The sequence below is a fragment of the Lissotriton vulgaris genome, chromosome 12 (genome assembly GCF_964263255.1).
Source record: "Lissotriton vulgaris chromosome 12, aLisVul1.2, whole genome shotgun sequence".
In the NCBI taxonomy this organism is placed as follows: Eukaryota; Metazoa; Chordata; class Amphibia; order Caudata; family Salamandridae; genus Lissotriton; species Lissotriton vulgaris.
In genome coordinates this window covers 50223239-50247385 of record NC_141700.1, presented here as the reverse complement: position 1 = coordinate 50247385, position 24147 = coordinate 50223239, and the positions used below count along the sequence as shown (strand labels likewise).

General features: G+C 44.8%; 1 protein-coding gene across 1 annotated transcript in view; it reads left to right on the top strand.

Moving 5' to 3' along the window:
• Positions 1-1910: 1910 nt before the first annotated feature.
• LOC147673237 (AP-1 complex subunit mu-1) overlaps positions 1911-24147 on the top strand; it is a 112973-nt gene continuing 90736 nt past the window's right edge. The window contains exon 1 of the mRNA XM_086947038.1: positions 1911-2071. Coding sequence (XP_086803164.1) covers positions 2030-2071 — 42 coding nt within the window. The 5' untranslated portion in view covers positions 1911-2029. The remainder of the gene's footprint in view (positions 2072-24147) is intronic.

Here is a 24147-nt window from a genome sequence, read left to right as displayed (position 1 = left end):
GGTGGGGTCGGGAATTTGTGGTGTGGTCGTAGCGGAGATGTTGTCGGTGCCGCTGAATTTGCAGGAGTAGCAGGAGAAAGGTCCATGGGTGTGTCCAGGAGCTGCTTGGACGCAGTTGGGGGCGCGACCGGGGTTGAGGGCTAGGAGGGTGGTGGCATCGTAGGTGATGCGGGAGGGCTGGGCAGCGCGAGGGGCAGGGGGTCTGGCGCTGGGCGCGGTCCAGGCGCGGACGAGCGTAGACGGGCTTACCTTTGGCGCACCTTCGGCGCGACTGGGGCGCGATCGCTGCGCGTGAATGCTGCGCGCGGAAGGAGCTGTCATATATGGATAGTGGAGGGGGAGGGGCGAGGGCGTCTCAGCTGGGAGGCGGGGCGGGTTAAAGGGAACGGAGCACAACAACAACAGAGTTAAAATGGAGGGGAGGGCAGAGCAGGACGCTGGGGGAGAACACAACAACAATGCGCAGATCTAAAACAGAGCAAGCCAAGCAATGAAAGCGCTATTTTTATCCTGGCGCTATAGAAGTAAAACTTTGTCCCAGATCACTTTTCAAAAGCCAAACCACGTTACCGCTTTGCAGCACTGAGGCAGGGGAGCGACCACTCGAGGCAGGAGGTGGGCGGGGGCTCTCTGTGTGTGGGGGGGGCTTTCAGTGTGTGGGGGAGGGGCTCTGTGTGTTGGGGAGGCTCTCAGTGTGTGGGGGGCTCGCAGTGTGTGGAGGGAGCTCGCAGTGTGTGTGGGGGGGCTCGTAGTGTGTGGGGGGCTCGCAGTGTGTGGGGGGGCTCTGTGTGGGAGTGTGTTGGGGGGCTCTCTGTAGGTGTTTGTGGGTGTCATTTGCGAAAGATAAAGCTAGTGGCATTGCAAATGACAATGCCATTTATTTATGTTAAAAAAAAACATATATAAAAATAATGTCAAGAGCATTGCCAATAGCTCAAACTTTAACAAAGGCAAAACCATTGCATTGTAAATGCTTGTTTTGTGCCCCATAAAGCAGTGCACGGCCACTGCCCACCGATTCAAACATTCAGAATCTCTGACGTCTATGACAAGTACCTTGGAAATGGGAGGACCAAATTGGACGTCTTTGACAACTAGCATGGAAACAGAAGGGGGACTATTCAGCCCGAGCGTTGACGTCAGCTAAAGTATTAAGCAACCTAATCATCGGAAGTGCTTCCAAACGTACAGCATGTGTGTGGCAAGTTCACGGCTGCCGATACATTAATTCAAGGGGCTCTGTTAAATGAAAAACTACAATTTACAAGGTGGCTCAGACAAGATATTTAGTCACAGCAAAAGCAAAATACCATCTAGTGCGTAAAAAATGAATACATCTGGTATATTATCTGAATAAGTATCTGGAACTGTGTTTTATTTTTATTTATAACGATATTCTTATTCAAAACTAAAGTATTGTATGTGCCCTCTTTGAGGCAGTGTCTTAAGACTGCTTTTCTGACATGACCGCTCTACTCGACGGCTGGAACGGCGCGGCGTTCGGAGGGTTGATCGTCTGCTAAATAACCTCATCTAAAGATGGCTAAAGCCTGCTGTCCTTTCAATACCACTATTTCTTCCTGAAATTGATTAGAAAAGGGAGCTATCGTACCGCATGGAAAAAGTAGCAATTGATGACATCAAAATGACGCATTTGCAAACTTGCATTATTTGGCTCTTTGCTTCAGTAGTATAATATGAAATACTGAGGTCTAGAATATCACTTGCAAATCACATTTATATTTTATAAAATACATATTTAAACGTGGTTTAAGTTAAGTTCTTTTTTATTACATATTGAATATTTTGTAGCTTTCTGTATGTTCTCTATGCACCCTACCAGCGGTCCTGCCTTCCAAGATGGCTGCCGCGTTAGAGCTTCCACTTTGACAGTCGGGGGGATGTCCTTCTTCGCTGTCCGCAGCGCAGCGGTGCAGGATCCGAAGTAGCGGGTATGGCTGCGGCTGAGTGATAACGGGCACAGGGTACAGACCGAGCGAGGCCCAGGCCCTGCCAACGCCCGGGCACCATGTCTGCCAGCGCCGTGTACGTGCTGGACCTGAAGGGGAAGGTAAGAGCCCCCCGTGGACAGGTGTAGGAGCACAGCTGCTGCACTAACTAGTCTGCCGGGGCCTGAGGGCAGGGTCCGCAGGGCTCATGTATATTTAGTGGGGTCTGTGGAAGATGGACAGACGAAAGGGAGGGCTGTGGAAAGGGGCCAGAGCTGTCTCTGGCCTGTATTGAAGGGATATGCTTCCTCTGGGGTCTCTGTGTGTCATGGCATTTCCATGTTTTGGGTGTGGGCGAGCTAAGGCTATAAAGGGTACACCACCTTGCTGACACTTTCAAAACGGATCTGTAAGCCCTCTTCCTTCGATGTTATGTTAGCTGAGACACCACACCTAATCTTGGCATAGACAACTAAACTGCCTTCATTTAACCAGCCCCTGCAACCTTTTTTTTGCTGTATAAACTTGTTTTACAAGTGATTTTTCTGTAATGATTTAGCGTTTTGTAATTCTCAACCTTATGTAACTGTTGTTGATATTTGGTAATTTTGAATCCTCTGTAGTTATCAATGTAACATCATATGTCTACTGTAAAACGTTCTATCTCATTTGGGTATGTATGTATGTATGTGTCTTGTAAAGCGCACTGCTGCCCTGAGGCGTCGTGGCGCTGTAGACCGCTGGGAACCCGTCCTGGCTATCCCTGTGAGATGGTCCCTACTGGGTATCTCCAAGGTGAAACCAGGCATCCCCGGCGAATGGGGGTGGCCGTTGTAGAGATGAGGCAAGCTAATGCCGAGAAGTGCCGAGTGTGATCCCTGGTTAGAGTAGGCACCGAGGCGAGACTTATCGAGTCCGCTGACCTTGGTCCACGACCCTGCCGTGTCGGGAATTGAACCCTGGTCCCAGGCCGTTCTCTGCTTCTGGGTCTGCCGCCTCTAACCAGTGAGCCACTCCACGTCAGCGCTATATAAAAAGGCAAAAATAAACATGTTTGAGGGTCAGCTTAAGATATGGCACGCCTGGTGGCCCTTGGGCATGTAAGCCGAATATTCACCCATTATGTGACAGGTTGCCTAGATGGTGAAGTGGGGAGGAGGCAACAAGAATGCCTGTGTTCATCATGCTATCAGATTCCTTTTTTTGTAAATCTGTTTTTATTGACTTTTAGAATACATGTACAGAAAGGCAACATACACTTAGTACTGTCAGTCATTGGGTCACACATCAACTGTGGGAACTTACTACTGGTACATGGGTTCGAACATTTCAAGTTTTCGTGGGGTGTCTAGTGCACCTGAACGCATGGAATCCAGTGTTTATCACAGTCCATGAATAATAAAGATTACAGTGTCATGGTATCACGGTCCCATCTATCCAGTGTGTAAGTCTTTCAGAGGGGTCAATATGGACTTCCGAACAGATAACGTGTGATGAAACAGTTTAAAAACAACAACCGCAACATAGACTAGTACCAGTGCAAGTATCTCCCCTCCCGCCACCCCTCCACCCCCTCCCATCATGTTACATCATGTCAGTTTGTCTGCCACTCTCCCATGACGGCGTCTTTGTTGAACGCCTCTATGCAGGTGTTTGGGTAAGCAGGTGTACATGGAACACCACGGTCGCACACGGACACGGTCCTCATCTCCTACTCTGTGCCTTCGTCCCTCCTCTCAGGCTGTCCCCCTGCACATACCTCTGCAGTTTGCTGGAGTGCTTGGAGAAGTCCCTCCCATTGAGTAGCTATGGGCTCCTTCCTCAGTCCCAGGGTCTCTTCCCACCGGATGGCTGTCCCCTCCGCCCTGGCCCATGCAGTGAGCGAGTGTCTCCATGCCCCTTTGTGGGGGGGGGGTCTTGCGCCTTCCACTTCCTGGTGAGGAGTCGCTTAGCGACCATCATGCCATCAGATTCATACTAGCCTGGCTGATATGGGGTGATATCCCGAAACCGGTCCCAGGATACTTGTTACTGGTCCAAGGAACACCTGCCCTCGCATTTAAGGCTGGACTGTTCCCATGTGGAGCAGGGTCAAGACTGATTTGCGCATGGCTGGGTCTAAACTGTAATGGTGTGGCGTGCAAAAAGACAATGGATTTAACCCATATCTGTGACTAGGGGTGAACGTTTGATTTTTTTCAGCATTCCGTCCATCATATGTACTTTTTGCCCGTGTCAAGTGTATTGGTATAAAAATATAACATTCTTGAATTACAGGGACATGCATGAGTATAATAGTTTTTTCCGACACCTCTGCAACTTTGTTCTCTGAACGCAAATAACAAGCACTATCATTACTAGGATTTGTTATCATATGACAAATTGTCAAGCCTTAGAAATGGGGCCACAGAACATTATAACTATTGCAATCTGTTCTACTGCTAAGAAAGGGTGAAGTATGAGGGATAAACTTTAGAAGCTCTTTTAAGGCATGATTAGCAAATTCCTTGGTTAGTGTCTTAATAGTGCCTAGATAACCCTTTTGTACATTACACACATGCATGTGTAACGGACCATGTGTTTGCCTAACCAGTTTCATCCTTGTTTCTGTTACATTGCAACACACTTAATACATTCTAAATATCCACATTCTCTTGAGTTGGGGCTGATGCCCACCGTGACTTAGAATTGGGCTATGTAGTAATAATAACCCATGGAAAATTAAGCTTTGAGATGGATAGGGAGGCCCGTATTTCAAAGAAAGGTGTTTCTCTGGCCATTGACTCCTGCCTAATGAGAAAAGTAAAATTTTATGTTACTTGGAATCTCCCTCATGGTGTACGCCGTTTCTGGTTTTTATTGAGGCAGGATCTTCTCTCTCTGAATAATTTACTGTCTAGATGGTAGGGTTCTTCAGATGTGTGTAATCTTTGTAATATTTGCTTCTGGTCCAGGGAAGGCATGGCTTGGCAGTTCTGGCTGGACTGTTCCCATGAGGCACAGGGTCAGACTGATTTGCATATGGCATGTCTGAACTGGGGTGGCAGAGTGGGCTAAAGAACGGTGATGGATTAAACCCAGATTTGTTGACTGGGTGTGAGTGTTTGATTGGTTTAGATGCTCCGTCCAACACCACCCCCTTTTGTACCGCTTTGTTCACCATAAGTTGGCAGGGTATGCTCAGACGTGAGTCCATTGCTCACTTTGCCACTGGATTCAAGCAAGCCGGGCTGAAGACTGCTGAAATGCCAGAAACCGGTCCTCCGAAGCTTGTTTCCGGTTCAGGGAAGGCATGGCTTGGCAGTTCGGGTTGGACTGTTTCCATGAGTCACAGGGTCAGACTGATTTGCAAATGGCCATGTCTGAACTGGGGCGGCAGAGTGGGCTAAAGAACGGTGATGGATTAAACCCAGATCTGTTGACTGGGTGTGAGTGTTTGATTGGTTCAGATGCTCCGTCCATCACCACCCCCTTTGTACCGCTTTGTTCGCCATAAGTTGGTAGGGTATGCTCAGACGTGAGTCCCTTGCTCACTTTGCCACTGGATTCAAGCAAGCCGGGCTGAAGACGGCTGAAATGCTAGAAACCGGTCCTCGGAAGCTTGTTTCCGGTCCAGGGAAGGCATGGCTTGACAGTTCCGGCAGGACTGTTCCCATGAGGCACAGGGTCAGACTGATTTGCATATGGCCATGTCTGAACCGGGGTGGCAGAGTGGGCTAAAGAACGGTGATGGATTAAACCCAGATCTGTTGACTGGGTGTGAGTGTTTGATTGGTTCAGATGCTCCGTCCATCACCACCCCCTTTTATGGCAAGATATACAGCATAGGGAGCACTCCCAAGCCAGAAGCTACCTCGGCTAGCCTTAGAACACACCAAACTTACAGAACTTTGGGACGCGCAAATTGGCTACACCAATTAAAAAAAAAAACTGGTCTGGAAAACCTTAAAACAAATCTCTCTGGTGGAGGATAAAGCAAACGCCTCGCAAATAGATTGCACGCCTGGATGGCCCTTAATTCATACAAATCACTGGCCCCACAACCATTTTTAACCAGGGTTACTCGAAGTCCATAAAAAAGAACTTTTTGAGACATAGGATGGGAATCTTTCAGTGCGCTCAACATTTTCCACTATGGCTAAGGTCACAAGCATTAGAGCCGCGCAGGTTGTGCAAAACCAAGCAAGGCGACATAGTCCATCTAATCTGCTTATGCAAGGAAATGCACCAAGCACGGCAACAGTTTCTCAAATATCCATTCATACAGAAAGGCATCCGCACCAGGAGGCAAGCGGTGTTAGCCTGCTTAAACCCAGAAAATACACAACTAAACTGTAGACTGGTAACATTCCTTTTGCTGGCTGACCAAAATTGCCCAAACTTGCAAAAACTGAACCAGGCCTCGGCATTGCTGTACATCTTGACAGGAGCAAGCCCCAAGTCAGTCCATCGTAAGAAGATATTGCCATCTGCAAAGAGATAACCCTTGCTACAAGCGGAGATATTCTGAGATACACAAAGAAGACGACCGGCAGAAAAAAGTTTATGGCTGGTTGGAAGAAAAATGGAACTGCAATATACAGCTAGCTATACAAGGACATATACCATGACCAAAATACAAGCTTGTTTATATCTGCAAAGAGTCATTTAACAATTGGTTTTATCCGGTTTTATTTTGAAGATTGCTATCATATTAAAAAAAAATGCACCAAAATGGAGGTATTCGCTTATACCTTGTGGACATTTTATATATACAGATGTGTTTGTTCTATATTTGTATTCTGTGCACTAACACTGCAATGGTTTTAAGTAACTATGCAGGAAATAAAAAAACTTGAAACTTGTGCGCCTTAGTGGGTTCTAGGACTGCATTTTTTCTTATTGCACTGAAGTGTTTGGTTGAAATACATTACTTTATGTCTTTGGTGAGTGTTGTGTCATGTGGTGGTCTGGGAGTACAGTGTACTCTGCTTAGTGTATAACTTGGCATATGCCAGGAGTGTATTTTGCTTAGGTGTATTATTTTTGTCATTAATATGAATATAATGCTGTGTTGTGTGGATGGGATAGACTGTTGTCTTATGTTGCACTGTTTAGAGAGGCCTTGTTTTTCTAGCTATGTGGCTTTGGTGCTGTGGTGTTCTCGTGAGGGTGCAGAAATATTCTAGCATGAGACTTCTGAATATATTTGTCTGTTTGATTAGCAAACATGGTTTATTGGGACACAGTGCATTACGTTTGTTTATGTACATTTTCTGATCCACCATCGCATGTTCGGTGAGCAATAGATGTAGTCATTCATACTACCCAAAGTGGAAAAAAACATTGTTTGTTTTTTCATTTATCTTTCCTTTATTTTGTTTGGTAAGTCCACGTAGACAGCGACATTTTAGCATACTGGCAATTCAAGAATTTCAGTCTATTGTTCGAGCTTTTAAAAAAAAAAAAAATCTAAAAAAGAGAATACTATATGACGTGGGCTGTATGTCGTGTTTGTGTGTGTGTATATGTATATATATATATATATATTCACTGAAAAAACCATAGGTTATAGACCATATATAGTTAGGAATTAGCATTTACAAAACCTTGAAAATTCACTGAAAAAACCATAGGTTTTAGACCATATATAGTTAGGAATTCGCATTTACAAAACCTTATTTTACTCACACAAAACCATTGAAATTCCATATATAGTTAGTTGCACTAACTATATATCGCGCACCCGCAATCCACTGCTGATGATGTCACATATTACATCATTCATGACATGGTCAGTGACATCACTGATGACATCTCAAATGACATCACTGATGACATCTCAAATGACATCACTGATGACATCTCATTTGACATTACTGATCACATCACTGATGATATCATTCATGTGATAATACGATGAACCTCTTCAGACTCTAATATAACCTTAGATACAATCAGTGTAAACAGACACTCACAGACTGTCACTCATCCATGGAGTTACTCACACACCTAGTCAGTCATGCAAAGAATCAATCACACCTCCATTTCCTCAACTATACAGTTATACAAACTTTACTTATTCAAACATATACTAACACATATTTACTCTCTTATACAATCCCTGATACAAGTTCACAATGATCCATACAGCCACTCACACATTCACTGGCTCTTATGCACAGTTATTTATATATGTCAACTCTCACATGTACTGTGTTTTACATATGTACTTACTTTGACATGTAGCACTGAGATATCCATTCACTCACCAATACACTCATGCACACAGTCAACCGCCCATACAGCTGTTTCCACATGCACTTTTGAAACCATACATCTAGTGAATCAACTGCTCACACATCTATGCACAGTCATACACCTCCCAGCCACCCACACACACACACTCAGTCTCCCATACAAATACTTGGGCAACCAATCAATAACCCATATAGTTACTCATATAGCTACTTATCAACACATGCAACAGTTTACAGAACAACAGACATAATGATGCACAAATTAAGACATTTTAGTCACTAACCCATGCACTCAGTGAGACACATTTAATCACTCACTCATACAGTCAGTCATGCACCTACTAAATCCTTCATCCAGACACTTACACATCCACTCATTCTTCAATATGTAAGACATATTTTAACTTTACAGAAACATACAGTCACTGGATGTTGTCATCAGTGATGTCATCAGTGATGTCATTTGAGATGTCATCAGTGATGTCATCAGTGATGTCACTGACCATGTCATGAATGATGTAATATGTGACATCATCAGCAGTGGATTGCGGGTGCGCGATATATAGTTAGTGCAACTAACTATATATGGAATTTCAATGGTTTTGTGTGAGTAAAATAAGGTTTTGTAAATGCGAATTCCTAACTATATATGGTCTATAACCTATGGTTTTTTCAGTGAATTTTCAAGGTTTTGTAAATGCTAATTCCTAACTATATATGGTCTATAACCTATGGTTTTTTCAGTGAATTTTCAAGGTTTTGTAAATGCTAATTCCTAACTATATGTGGTCTATAGCCTATGGTTTTTTCAGTGAATATATATATATATACATACATATATAAACATATATCATCTGTATATCTATATAAATACAAACATAAATGCATGCATACATATACTTATATGCATACAGATGCATGTTATTTACATGAAAGTTGAAAAAACACTAATAAAAGCAAAGCTAAAAAGCCACCTCATTACAAACAGAATGGCTTTAACTTAAACGAGGGCGAGATCTATTGCATTTTCAATGCTTGTTTACTTTGGTTCCATCAAGAAGGCATTCAGATGTGTCACACATTTGCCATAAATTCTGAATGTTAGTACTCTAGTTGCACATTAGATCACTGTAGTAAAGCTACTGCTCACCAGGGACGTCTGCTGCTGGTATTCAAAGTGCATGTTTCAGTCTGCATGTCAGAATTTTTTTAATGAAATAGAAGAGGATTTGAGAAGTCACTCAAAATGATCCCTAATTTTTCTTTCTGAAGCACTAATCATACTTTCTATGGCAAAATTAACCCCCTCATGTTGTTCCTTTTTAAATTCAGTGTTTTCAGACTTACCACTTCATTCCAATCAAGATGGCTTCTGGTGTGCCATACTTTTGTCATAAGTAAGACTGTTAGCGCTCTAGTTGTTCTTTATAACACTCTGGGACATTCTGTCATTGGGCTACACTTGGGGTACATCTGGGTGATATTTGGGCTACATTTAGGCTCTTTTGTCTCTGGTGGCCATCTTGGGAGAGTGTATGTCAGAATTTTTTAATGAAATTGAAGAGGGTTTGAGAAGTCACTCAAAATGTGCCCTAATTTTTCTTTCTGCAGCACTAATCATAATTCATATGGCAAAATATACCCCCTCATTTTGTTCCTTTTTAAATTAAATGTTTTAAGAGTTACCACTTTATTCCAATCAAGATGGCTTCACGTGTGCCATACCTTTGTAATAAGTAGGACTGTTAGCACTCTAGTTGTTCTTTAGAACACTCTGGGACATTCTGTCATTGGGCTATACTTGGGCTACATTTGGGCTCTTTTGTCTCTGGTGGCCATTTTGGGAGACTGCATGTCAGAATTTTTTTAATGAAATAGAAGAGGATTTGAAAAGTCACTCAAAATGTGCCCTAATTTTTCTTTCTGCAGCACTAATAATACCTTCTATTGCATAATATACCCCCTCATTTTGTTCCTTTTTAAATTAAATGTTTTAAGAGTTACCACTTTATTCCCATCACGATGGCTCCAGGTGTGCTATACCTTTGTAATAAGTAGGACTGTTAGCGCTCTAGTTGTTCTTTAGAACACTCTGGGACATTCTGTCATTGGGCTATACTTGGGCTACATCTGGGTGATATTTGGGCTACATTTGGGCTCTTTTGTCTCTGGTGGCCATTTTGGGAGACTGCATGTCAGAATGTTTTAATGAAATAGAAAAGGATTTGAGAAGTCACTCAAAATGTGCCCTAATTTTTCATTCTGCAGCACTAATCATACTTTCTATGGCAAAATATACCCCCTCATGTTGTTTCTTTTTAAATTAAATGTTTTAAGAGTTACCACTTTATTCCAATCAAGATGGCTTCAGGTGTGCCATACCTTTGTAATAAGTAGGACTGTTAGCGCTCTAGTTGTTCTTTAGAACACTCTGGGACATTCTGTCATTGGGCTACATCTGGGTGATATTTGGGCTACATTTGGGCTCTTTTGTCTCTGGTGGCCATTTTGGGAGACTGCATGTCAGAATGTTTTAATGAAATAGAAAAGGATTTGAGAAGTCACTCAAAATGTGCCCTAATTTTTCATTCTGCAGCACTAATCATACTTTCTATGGCAAAATATACCCCCTCATGTTGTTTCTTTTTAAATTAAATGTTTTAAGAGTTACCACTTTATTCCAATCAAGATGGCTTCAGGTGTGCCATACCTTTGTAATAAGTAGGACTGTTAGCGCTCTAGTTGTTCTTTAGAACACTCTAGGAGGCTGCAGTAGAACACAAAGGAATCAACTGACAGTCTCTGTCCTTGTTGGATGTACATGTTTTACTGAGAATGTCAGACTTCATTTTCACATGACTGAGAAAGATAATGTGAATTTACAGAAAATTTGCTTTCAGTTTAGCTTATAGATCCCCTTCCAAACCACTGTGGGAAAATCATGAGATATTAGTTTTCTTTCAAACAATATTCATGATATCACAGCAGAAGGTTTTTTCACATGGTAAAATCACCTTAGAACCCACCACAATTCCTAAAACGAGTATGGTACCATCAACAAATGATTTATAATGTAACTAAAGTCCTAAAACCCTCTATTAACTACAATGCTTTTTAATGAGGTGCTATCATGTATATTGGTCCCAAGATGGCTGCCAACACTTCTTGGATGAAGTGCTGACAGCCAATCAGATCAGATGTGTGGTTAGGCTCCGCCCAGATATATATCTTTTTTTGAACCTAAATTACTCAAAATCCACTGGAGCACATATATTGAGACCTAGCAAAGGCACATCGGGCTAACAGTCCCTACAATTTTGCCAAGTTTCGTGCAAATCCATTCAGCCGTTCGAGCTAAAAGTGAGGCCAACCGCCCTATGGAAATTAACATGGGAAAAACGCGTTTTGGGACCCCCCTTTTTTCTCGGCCCCCCCTTGATGAAACCCCCCCAAATTGTCAGGGGCTGCTCAGAAACAAAATGTTCCATTTTCCTGAAAATTTCAGCCAATTCCGTCCACAAACGCCAAAGTTATTAGACATAGAATTTTCAAAAATCCCATAGAGAAAAAATCCTAACTATATATACCTACTGGCGACCGCCAGTAGGTAATATATATATATATATATATATATATGTGTATGTGTGTGTGTGTAAAAAAAAAAAAGAGAATATATAAAAAAGAGAATATAAAATATATAAAAATATATAAAAAGAGAATATGTATGTAAAAAAAGAGAATACTATCTGTCGTGTGTGTGTATATATATATATGTATGTCACTTGTTGGACATAATTAGTGAAATTCTCAAAATAAGATAAGTGAAACGAGAACCCAAAAAGACACAAAGGGTATCATTAAAAAATGTTAGGGGTAGAGTGCGTTATTTATAAAGCATGTGATATGGCAAGTTATTTGAAAAATATCTTGAAAGAAAATGTACTAATGACCATGGTCAGTAATGGAAATTAAAAACAACCTTAAGTTCATTATCGGTTCTGCAAGGCACTTAACACTGTTACAGCACCCAGGGCTGTTTATTTGCAGCTTTAGAGTACTCCAGTATAATAAGTTTACATCACACCTTGGGATTGGTCCATTTCTTAACAACATTATGGAACTAGGAACCATTTAATGAAGTTTGTTGCAAATGTGTTCAGCCATAACTTACATGGATCTCATCTCACCTCGGTGCAGTTCATATAGACACAGACCACATTTATTTATTTATTTTATTTAATTTCTTGTATAGCGCAGGAATCAATCCCGGGAAGGGTATCTCCGCGCTTTGCCAGCTAAAACAGTTTATTAGATAGAGCAGCATTTTAGGTGGTTTATGTGGGTGGGAATGCTTCTTGGAAAAGGAGGGTTTTTAATGCCTTTCTGAAGGACAGATGGTTTATGGTGGTTCTTAGGTCAGTGGGAAGGTTGTTCCAAAGGGCAGGGCCAACAGCGGAGAAAGCACGGTCACCCTGTCTGGTCTTCTTTGTAATGGGGGGTTTTAACAGGGCTTGGTTGCAGGAGCGCAGGGACCTGCAAGGCTGGTACAGTTCAAGAGACTGGGCTAGGTATTTAGGGCTTACTCCATACAGACATTTGTGTACCGTACAACAGATCTTAAAGTGGATGCGCTGTCGTATGGGAAGCCAATGCAGTTCTTTCAGCAAGGGCTTGGAAGGAGTCCTGGCAGGTGCACCCATGACCAGTCTGGCTGCCGTGTTCTGGACCACCTGCAAACGGCCAACTGCATCCGTACTGGCTAATGTCAGCAGGCCGTTACAGTAGTCCAGGCGGCTGGTAACCAAGGCCTGTACAAGTGTCTTTCTGCATGTAGCAGAAAGACATTGGATAGGTAAGTATAATTCTTCTACCAACCAACAATATTTTTCATGACTACTCTGCTCGCTACAGTGAGTATTCTTTTCCAATTATTTGGGAGACCATAGGCTGCAGTTTAACCTCTTAAGCGCTGCGCCTATACCAGCGGCCGACGGCACCACTACCTCGGGAGTGCTGCCGTCGGCCGTTGGACGTTCCAACTGCACCTGCGCAATGGAACGTTCAGCACTGGAGCTGGACGTTCCAAAGCAGCTACGGTGTTAAGGATGCAATTACAAGATTGCTATTAAAGCTGAAATAGGACTATCTTTATAACATTTCTTTTGGACGATTTCCATACTCAATTGAAGATTTTACGTATGATTTTACATTTCAAAAGCATTTGTATTTGGGAACCCTTCAATTCCACACAATGTTGGCATTTAGGGGAATCAGACAAACTTAGAAGTTCTGTAACTTGGAGGCTGCTACACAGGCTGCCCATCCCAACTGAGGCACACTTGTATAGAGAAGAGTGGATCATATCTTGAAAAGAAGGCCTTGCTGAAAAAAACATTTATTCTCCGGAGAAAGCTGGGAAGCCATCAAAGTAGAGGCGATTCCAATCTGGGCATATGGGAACACACAATGCTGAAAGGACATAAAGCTGCAAGACAATACAAACTGCAAATGGGTGCTACACAGATGCCACACACAGTATGACGTTTCGGTTTTGGGGTATGATTGACTTGCAGGTTTATTCTGGCAACAGTAGTAACACATCGACACATTGACACGGTCAGTCATGACACTCTACTGGACCGTTTGTCCTGCGCCGGGATCTAGGACAAAGCCTGGACATGGTTTAAATCCTTTCTGGAGAACAGATCCTTCAGGGTCTTTGAGGGTGAGTCCGTCTCTTTTAGCAGACCTCTAAAGTGCGGAGTTCCTCAGGGCTCCTCTCTGAGCCCCGCACTCTTCAACCTGTATATGAGGCCACTGGTTGATGTCGTCCGCCCATTCGGAGTTAAGATCATCTCCTATGCGGACGACACGCAGCTGGTGGTCTCACTGGCGCAGGAGACTACCCGGCCTGCGTCAGGTGGGCTTAGAGAATGCCTAGAGGAGGTGAAGACCTGGATGTCTTCATCATTACTCAAGTTGAATGGGGATAAAACAGAGCTGATGCTCTTAGGCCCCCCAGATCTTGCCCCCCCCCCTTGTGGCCTCCTTGTCTGTCCCCCCCCCCCCCCCCCGCCCCCCCCCCCCTTAGCCCCCAAGAACAATATTAAGAGCCTCGGAGTGTGGCTAGACAGATCTCTGTCCTTCAACGCTCAAGCCACAAAACTATCAGCCACCTGTTTTGGCATCATGAGGATGCTAAATAAAATCTTCCCCTCCTCCCCCTGGAAGCCAAACAGGTGGCCATACAAGGCCTCATACACTCACGCCTCGATTTCAACAATGTGCTCTATCTAGGCGCCCCAGATTACACTCTGCGCAGACTGCAGATAGTGCAGAACTGCGCAGCGCGCTTACTGCTCAAGATCCCTTGGAGACAATCAGTGAGGGCTGGTCTGGTCAGCCTTCACTGGCTACCGATTCGGCAGAGAGTCCTTTTTAAAGCTATGTGCATAGCCCACCAAGCATTCTGGGACACAGACCCCAGTATTTCACGTGACCTAGTTACTCACTACATTCCCAACCGAAGCCTTCGCTCCAGCCAGACCTTTTTAGCAGTGGCGCCAAGAATAAAAAAATCCAGGTCAGGCGGAAGGACGTTCGCCTACAATGCGTCCAGAACCTGGAACACTCTGCCACTACATCTCAGAGCCAATCCCAACCTCACTGTGTTTCGTAAACAATTAAAGACTTTCCAGTTTAATTCCCCCCACTAATCCCTAGCTTCCTCCTCATCTGCTCTTCTGTAGGTTCTGGTTACCCTAGCGCTTGGACGCCTCCGGGCAGCAATCGCGCTCTACAAGTCTACAGGTTTACAGGTTTACATCTAAACATCACTGCACACTCCCTTACACAATGAGGTCTTATTTTGATTGTGTGACATCCTTTGTAATTTTGTGAGCTGATTTGGATTAAAGTGCAAATTGTTGTTTCTTTTAATTGGTAACAGCTACTGTTTCAAGGCATACCTATACAATTTGATTGAACGTTTGAGTTACTGAGTTTCAAAGAGGAATGGCAAACAGAATTCGGGCCACATTACAAGTGGCTTGGGAAAATGTGTTTCTCAGCCAGGAATTTCTGTTATCGGGTCAGCTAATTCCAGGGGCAAGGAAAGACCATATAATAGAAACGTTTAGGGAACAGGAAGTGAAAATTAGTGTTAATGTGCCGAGTCCTGCATGTTTTCCCCCAGCTCTTTTACCTGGTTTCAGCATTCAAATGGTCTGTATAAAAATTTAAAACATTGAATTCCGAGGGACTCATTAACTCCGGTTGCTGGGTACTTGTACTCTAGTTTTGTTAAGCTCTAGAAAAGCCCCAGAGTAAATGTTAATTTAGTGTCCTATGAGTGAACTTCCACATAAAACCTACCGATGAAGAGACAAAAAAATTGGGAGGAAGGAGTGAGCTTCGTTGGATGATCGACGAGGGACGCACCTTGGAGTATGTGTGACTACAGGGGTTCCTCCATGGGGCACAGAGGCCCACAGGTAGGGTACCAAGGGACCTAGGAAAGTGCGGGATGGAAAGGTCAGCCCATGTTAAAAGTGGCATTAACAGGAGTGTATGCCACAATATGACCCTGTGTTCCGTGCTGACGAATGCCACAGACTCTTCTAAGCTAAGAGGCAGAAACAGTCTAAGTGGGGATGTGGTATTGGTTCCCCTAGTCTCAACACTGGTTTTTAATACCAAGCGATATCTCTTTCAAATTGAAAGGTAGTTTTGATATATCATATTGGATTTTATATATTCATATCACAGGTTCAATAGTTAGAAGTGCCTCCTTTACTATAAAGATTAGGCCTGCTCTTCACCAAACAGGGTATTTGCAGAGCAAAGTGAGTTCTTTGATGAAGCATGACAACTGGTGGTGTGTGAAGACATCCCGTCACAATTGTTTTTGTGATCATAGATCGGCTTGAGGTAGACAATCACTCTTAGAGGACTAAATGAACATTTACTTGAGGGGCTTTTTTAGTGCTTAACATTTGTAATTGAAGGCCAGCTCACCCTAGAGACCGCATTGCCTCCTTTTCCCTACCTTGGAGACTATCTGAGGTGTGTAAGGTTTGATTACTTGTACTCTAGGCCCTCTGTAGAAGGATCTGAGCTTGGCCATTATTGACTGTTACCTTTTGGTGACACAGATACGTGGGTGAGTGTGGCAATACGAGGAAGTGATAAACTGTTTTAACACAAAGACCACATGGCTCTTAACTTTTAAAAAGAAATTCTAAATATCTGACATATAATCGCAACCTACTCGTAACCTCAAGACCCGAATTAAGGCAGAGGTCAATCTGGTAATAACCATCTTTTATATAACACACTTGCTACCACGGGTGTTTAGGTCTCGCCTAGGCAGAACGCATGCGCTGCTCTAGGAGGGCCTTTAGCCATCGATCTTCAATTTTCAAGTACTGCACTTGTGCTTGTGGCGGCCTCCACCTTGCGGGAGCGAGCAGCGGCACGCCACACACACGAGGGCAGTGCTTGAAAAGTGAAGACCGATTGTTAGGTTGAGCCTAGCGCAGCGTGCATGTGCTGCTCAAGGAGAGGACCTCTTGGAGCTCACCAGGACTTTTCAGCGTGTGCGGGCTCTGGCACACCACTTGCAGGCTTGTTTTTCATCTCGGGAAGGATCTGCCTATGTGGATGGGGCCCCTCCCCCCACCTCTTACGTCATTAGAGCAGCTTCGGCCGCTGAGGCTGCAATCCCTTGATTTCCACCCTGTCTCCAACTATAATACCCCTGAAGGATTCCGGACTATCACGTTGTGTAATGTCTATGAGCGCCACTGCTTTCTGCCTATCTGCACATGTTTCAGTGTTCGAGTATGCCGAGTTTAAAGAAAAAGTGTCAATGTTTATGTCTTTATGAACATTTACTGAAACATACCGCACAGGTGCTTGTGGAGTGGACTCTGACAGACTCATCCAGTTGATGACGATTTTTCTGTGAGCTTTTAGTTCCCTGAAGATTTCTTGGTGTTCATAGAATTTAGGCATTTTCCTAATGTTGCTGTAGCCTCTCCCATCCATGCCCTGGTTTCCAGGCAGAGAACTCGTTAAATAGAAACATTAGAAAGCAGAGAGGTTTGGCTTGGACCAGGGAGGTGGATCTAGCAGGCTATCAACACAGCTGCTCGTTGATTTGAATGGCATCTTCTCTGCATTTCAGGCTGAGCTGAACAGTGGATTTCTGCTTGGTGAGACTTTTCAGGGAAGTCACTAGCGACCCATTGGCCTTAACCGCTATATCATTTTAGGTGAAGAGAGATTTGTGCAAGGACCCTTCCATATGTAGAATAGCTTGTTGTGTTTTGGGAGTGCGAGGGATTAAGTGTTTTGCCCAGAATCACAGGAAGTTAACCCAATGCTGGGATTGACCTGCCCGTGCTGTGGCAGCAGAATGGTATGCTTTTGTGTATAAGATGTGCTTCTCATGTAAAGCACTTTAATGCTTGCTGACTGTGTTGAGGAAGGAACACCAGCAGCACCAGAACTGCCTTTTATATGAAACGCTAGAAAACACGGCATGTTTTGAGTTAAGTAACTTCGAGCCAGGGTTACCATCTATCCTTCCTTTTACATGGACAGACCGTGGTAAGTTATTTCTAATAAAACAGCATTTGCTTTGATCGCATGGTTGTGAGACAGACATTTAAATCTGTATTTTCTTCGCAGCATATTAAGTCCATGCGCAATCACAAATTAAATGTTTTTTCATAGATGCATTATTGAAAAAAAAGAAAACTGTTTTCTCGCTGCTGCGGCTGCCTTAAAAAAAAAATTAGTGTAGACTCCATGCTAGCCACGCCTATTTGCTTTGTCATTTCTAGCTTTCTGTGTTTTTTTTTTTACTGATCACCGCAAAGAACAAATCTTCTGCAATGTAGAACTGCAGATGCCACAACATTGTTTGTGCTCTCTGTTTTATGTTTGGCACTAGTATCTGCTGCGCAGAGTAATCTTGTTTTAACATGATGTTGTCCAGTGTATTTTCTACACAGTGGTCATGGGCTGCTAAATCTGTTCATTTTGTGGGGATATTCACTAGGATTAAGGCACTTGTGCGTCAAAAAGCTTTGGAATGTGTCCATAACTGTTTCCTGGGGCAAGTATGTATTCCTGAATTTGACTGCAAGACCCAGTGTGTAATAATTGTATAGCTCTTCAATCCTTGGAGTCAGAGCACCCAGGGCAATTTGCTGCATTGCTAAACACTTATAAGGCCCAAAGGCGAGAACTATTGGCTATGCCAATGCTTGTTATTGTTTTTGACTACTGTACTTTTCAGGTGTTACTATTAGTCATTTGTATGTTATGCTTTGTTAACAGCATCTGCACAACTCATAATACCATAAGGAGGGCACCAGAGGACTTTCTTGATCTGGGTGCCCTTTTCACAGGATTCCAGAAAATCCCTTGATGGATATTAAATGGTTGCTTGGAAGTTTGTGGTCAGTAGATTTAATTACTTTAATATTAAATAAACAAAAAATAGTTAAGTGGTATTTATCCAATGAATAATAGTTTTAGTGTGGTATGTATAGGGGTGGGTCTGCTGAAGGACTTATTTGTTTAGCTAGGTGGTTGGTTATCCAGCGCACAAACATTTAACATTGTTTTCTAAGCAGACATTGTTGGCAAGATAAATATCTATGATTCCGTGCACGAGGGTTGGAAGGTTAAGATTTCCTTTATCTGTGAGGTTCTAAGATGGATGTTGAGTGGGCAGCACTATGGCAGCTATATGGATTTGGGTCTGTGTTGTATATTTGAGGGCGTGAGAGTTCTGTCTTGTTTTGTTTGGAAAAGACAAGCTATGAGTGCAGTTGAAAATGAGCTGCCTAAAGGGCCTTGTAAGGTTGAAAGTGTTATTGGGAGTCCAATGATAGTTGATTGTGACCTGCATGAACTGTATTGTAAGGTCTTTCTATTGTGTTCTGATGGAGTTGTCAGGTGTATTTGGAGTAATTTTGATGTAGGACAGTTTCCCTTTTTGACATGGTCACCCCCACTTTTTCCCTGGTAGTTGATGTAATTTCGACTGGAAGTGCACTAGGTTTCTGCTAACCATGTCGCCAGTGGCAGAGCTCTTTCCCCAAAACTGTACAATTGTGTCCCCAATTGGCGATACCTTTAGTCCCTACTAAATGGCACCCCTGGTACCTAGGGCTGAGACACTGAAGATGGTCCCCAAGGGCGCAGCACGAATTGTGCCACCCTAAGGGCCCCCTCACCAAACACATGCAGGGAGGCCATCGCAGGCTGCGTGTTTTGTTGCTCACAAAAGTGAAAACACAACATGTCACACATCCCGGTGTGCCATGTCCCATAACACTGCATGTAATATTTGTAAGTTACAGCCCTAAGGCAGGGTACCTTACATGTGAGCACATATCTGCATGAGTAGATATATCCCTGTGCTGGTCAGTTCCTTTGCTGCCAGTACAAGTGATCAGGGAAGCCATTTTAACCCATGTGCTGGAAATTGGTGAAAACGAGTTCCCCAGCTACATGATGGCTTCACTGAAAATGGGGATGCCTGATATCAAACATTTTTATGAACAAACCCACCCCGATTTCCTTACTGGATTTGGGAATACATGAACCCAGACAGCAACTTGGAGGTGCCTCCTGAAAATCTCTGGTGTGTTGGCTGACTGGTCTCTCCCACCCACAACATATTTCTGACTTACCAGGGTGAGGGCCTTTGCTCTCAGGTTGTCAGAAACAAAGCTTGCACGGAAGAGGGTGTTCACACACCCTGTTTCAGGATGACATGCTGATCAGCATTCCAAGGCAGGATAGCTTCAAATAAGCCACCGCCTTTGAAATGCGAATCTGGCTCCCCCACAGGAGAGGGAGCTTTCCCTCTTCCTCCAAAGCCCTTTGGCACCTGGACAGGCAGGAAAATGAGTCGGGTAGGCGTGGCCACCCCCAGGCTAGTTCCACCTCTTAGGTGGGATAACTAAAGTGGACACAACTTTTCAGAGTTGACCATCTTTGTGATGGCAAACTTAGGCATTCTGGGACAGAGTTAATGCCAATTTGCCACAGGAAGTGGTCATATAGGGGGCATAGTGACCCCAAGGGTAAGTAGCCCATTGGCTACTCCCCTAACACCCCATAATTCAATATTTAGGGGAGCCCCTGGCACCAGAGAAACTGACCCGGCTGACCTGAAAGAAGAAGAATGTGAAGAGTAGCAACTACAAGAACAGAAGACTCAGCAACTGACTTGGCGCAGGTCTGACTTTGACTATTGCCCCAAAAGACGACTTGTCCTGCAGCTGCTGAGTTCCCAAAGCCCAGGAGACCTGCCAATATTTCACCTAGGAACCAAGAACTCCTGAGAAGGGGGTGTGGCTTGGCCGCAAGCGAAGATGGCGGCGTCTTTTAATGAGCTCTGCTTGACTAGGCATCTAACCCCTTAATCTGTCCATTATTCGACCCCCTAAAAAGGAACACCGAGTGTGGCAACATAGGGGCGGACAACAGGCACCAAGGGCAGCTTAGTTCTGCAACTCGCGTAGTTAACAAAAGAGGCTGCCCCGGCCGGACCTAGCATCGGAGGAGTCCGAGTGGAGCTGGGCCGCGGCCCGATCCGGACGGTGAGGGAGCGTAGTCCAGACAGACCATGTGAGAGCTCAAGGACCGGGAAGTAGGTGGTTGTGGGATTTTCTCTAGGGGCCCCAAAGCATTGTACGGTGGAGTTGAGAGCAGCAGCGTGTGCCTGGGGCCACCCAAGCCCACCTCACGAGTTGGCCACTGCAGGCATCGGGACATCAAGGGGAGCTGTTCGCGTGTGGCAGGCAGACGGCGGCCCGGGTGTACGGCAACCAGACACCGGTGAGGAGCCACCCTGGGTGCGTTTTCATAATAATAATAATAATAATAAAAGAGCTTATAAAGCGCACAGTAACGCCATCACGGCGTGTCCCCGCGCTGGTGGAGCTAATAGCACACCCAGACCTCATTCATAACCCCCGTCCCTACAAAGTGTACAGAAGGGTTTTGAGCCTAGACCGAAACGCCGTCTCACTGCTTTCCAGTCTCATAGCAGGAGGAAGTTTGTTCCATTGCTGAGCGGCTTGAAGCGAGAAAGAACGCCCGCCCATTCTGGCCTTCCTTACCCTCGGAACTGTCAGCAGCCCAATGCCCTCTGAACGGAGGGCCCTTGGCGGCTCATAACGGCTGACTAAGTCCCGGAGATAAGCGGGAGACCTGCCCCAGACAATAAGGTGACAGAACAGAAGGCATTTGAACATGAGAGTAGGCCATCGAGATGGATGGTGGAGCCGGTGACCTGGCACAATATGAGACTGGGTTAAAGAAGCCAACAAAGGGGGCCCCTGGGTTGATGCATAGGCAGTGATTCAGGGGAAGAAGACAATATGGATCTATAGGAGCTACTCAACTGCCTGAAACTATTTCTTTACATTGGCGGAATATCTCGCCATATTTGGGGGATACTAACCCCCCATCCAAAAAAAGTCCAATTGAGCGTGTATGTCTAGATGCCTGGGACAATAAATGATCAGATGTCTGAACAGTGTTATTATATCAAAACATAATTAGTTAATTTATTCTGCATGTTGTCATATTAAAATACATACCCCCCCCCCCCCCCCCCCCCCCCGGACCTTTTGAATAGCCGAAAGATACCCTACGTTACATGGTAAGGGGCTTACCATCATCTAGTGTTTGTGCAGGGAGCTGGGGATATCCCAAGGGACAACCATTGGTGAAATGGAGAAACTCAAAGGCCTGGGAGTCCCCCAAACTAACAAGATGGACAACTACGCGGTCCCAAAACCCACTGCTGTGCCACAAGAAGAGGATGCAGCTAAGCCCTCACTGGGAGCGATTTTGGCAGCTATATAGGAGTTGAAAGAACACTGGAGACCAAAATGGATGTCGTGAATATCGAATCGAACCTGATTAGAGCGGACCTTCACAAACTCTCTGAAAAGTCACGACAACTAAGACGCACATAACCCAGCTCCAGTCCATAACAAAGCGACTGGAAGCTCAAGTCCAGATGCTAACTCAACAGGCCACATAAATGTCAGTGAAACTCGAAGATTAGAAAAGAAGGGCTAGAAGGAACAACATCGGGGGTGGGGGTCCCGAAAGGGTCGGAGGGTCCCAGTGTTGATCTCATTTTGCAGGACTTTATCATAAACATATTAAAACCCAAGAGGCTCTCTAAATTCTTCTCCATGAAAAAGCCCACTGTGCGCCGGTGCCGCCACCAAAACCCGGGGCCCCTCTTGCAACAATCATTGCAAAGGTTTTTAATTACTGGGACCGCAATGCAATCCTTCAAGCCGCCAGAACTACAGGGGACATACAGTTCGAAAATGCCCAGATTCGGTTCTTACCCGATTTCACACTACAAGTACAGCACAAAAAAAGAAGCTTTAAAGTGGTGAAGAGGGAGCTCGGAGATAAAGACTTCAATTACATGATGTTATTACTGGCATAGCTACGTTTAATAGCGGAGGGCAAGACGTGGCACTTTGCAACCCCCGAGGAGGCATGGGAGTGGCTGGCGATCAATAAACTGAGACAGAGGCAACTGCCTGGGACGAGGCTAAGGACGCCAAGGCCATGAATAGCGCATGGTGCAGCATGAACAGTGGGAAGCGGAGGAGACCCTAGAGGCTGTTCCCAGAGCGTGTGGGAATGGCACAGAGTAAGGTTCAGCGCCCTTTGGCAAGGAAAAAAGTGGTTCTGGGTCTAAATGAAGGGTGGTGGGACTAATGTAGTAAGAGATTACTTCAATACAGACATTGGAACTGTTGCAGAAACGACGAACACAAGGTTTTAGCTCAACCCAGAAGAATCAGCTAGGGGTCTTACAAATGTGAGTGTTCTAATTAGTGTTCAATCCCAATGCTGTATCTTTCTGTTTCTCTTTTAGTGGTATGGCCACACTGAGGCGGCCGAGACCCCCCCCCCCCCTTGTGGTTGTTCTATGCTGGTTTTGGGGCAACAAACGTTCTGAGGGTTGGGAAGTTGGGGTTGGCACAAACCTATTAGCATGGTAGCAGGTTGGGGGGAGAGGGATTGGGAACAGTTGTTTTGTCCTAATGTTATCCTATTTGTGAAGTTAAATGCTCAGGGAGAGTGCAGAGGGGACTATCGGCAGCCAATGTGTTGGAAATGCAACTTGGATATGCGAGAGCAAGGGTCACCGTTGATGCAATTAGCGAAGTCTCTTCGATCCATGGCCGGACATAAGTCGACAATGATCCCGTTGAGGGTGTGGTCCTGGAATGTAAATGGACTCAATGGTAAACTAAAATGATCAGTGGTCCTACAATACATTAAACGGCATGCGCCGGATATTGTTTTTTTACAGGAAACGCACCTAAAAGGTTACCGTTGTAAAGCTCTAGACTCATTTGGCTATACTTTGATGCCACATGCAGGGTACACGTCTGGATCCAGGGGGTGGGGTGCTCTATAGAAGGACACTCCCCTTCATTCAAGGGAATGTATGGGTCGACACATCGGAAAGATATGTAGCTGTTAATGGTACATGGGAAGGAAGTAGTCTAAACCTGTGTTCGGTTTATTCTCCACCGGGGTTGCAGACCTCCACACTGGAGGCACTTGATCCATTACTCCTGGAACTCCCAGAATGCGAATACTCCGCCTCCAGCAAGCAAGAGCATTGAAAATGCTCTTGCGTGCTGAAAGCAGAGAAGAATTGCTTTCAGGCACTGCCTTTCCAGCAGCTCCCTATCACTGAAAACCATGCCGGCTCCTGCAGGAACCGCGGGGCTTTCAGGTTCCCCAACTGATGTTAGTTGATGCCCTGGGTGGGACCAGGGCACCCAGAATGGAGGCCCTGGTCCCCTCCCGCTCCCCTATTTTCAAATGGCTGGGCCCCAGGGCCTAAATTGGCCCGGAGAGGGTGGCGACGCGGCCCATCT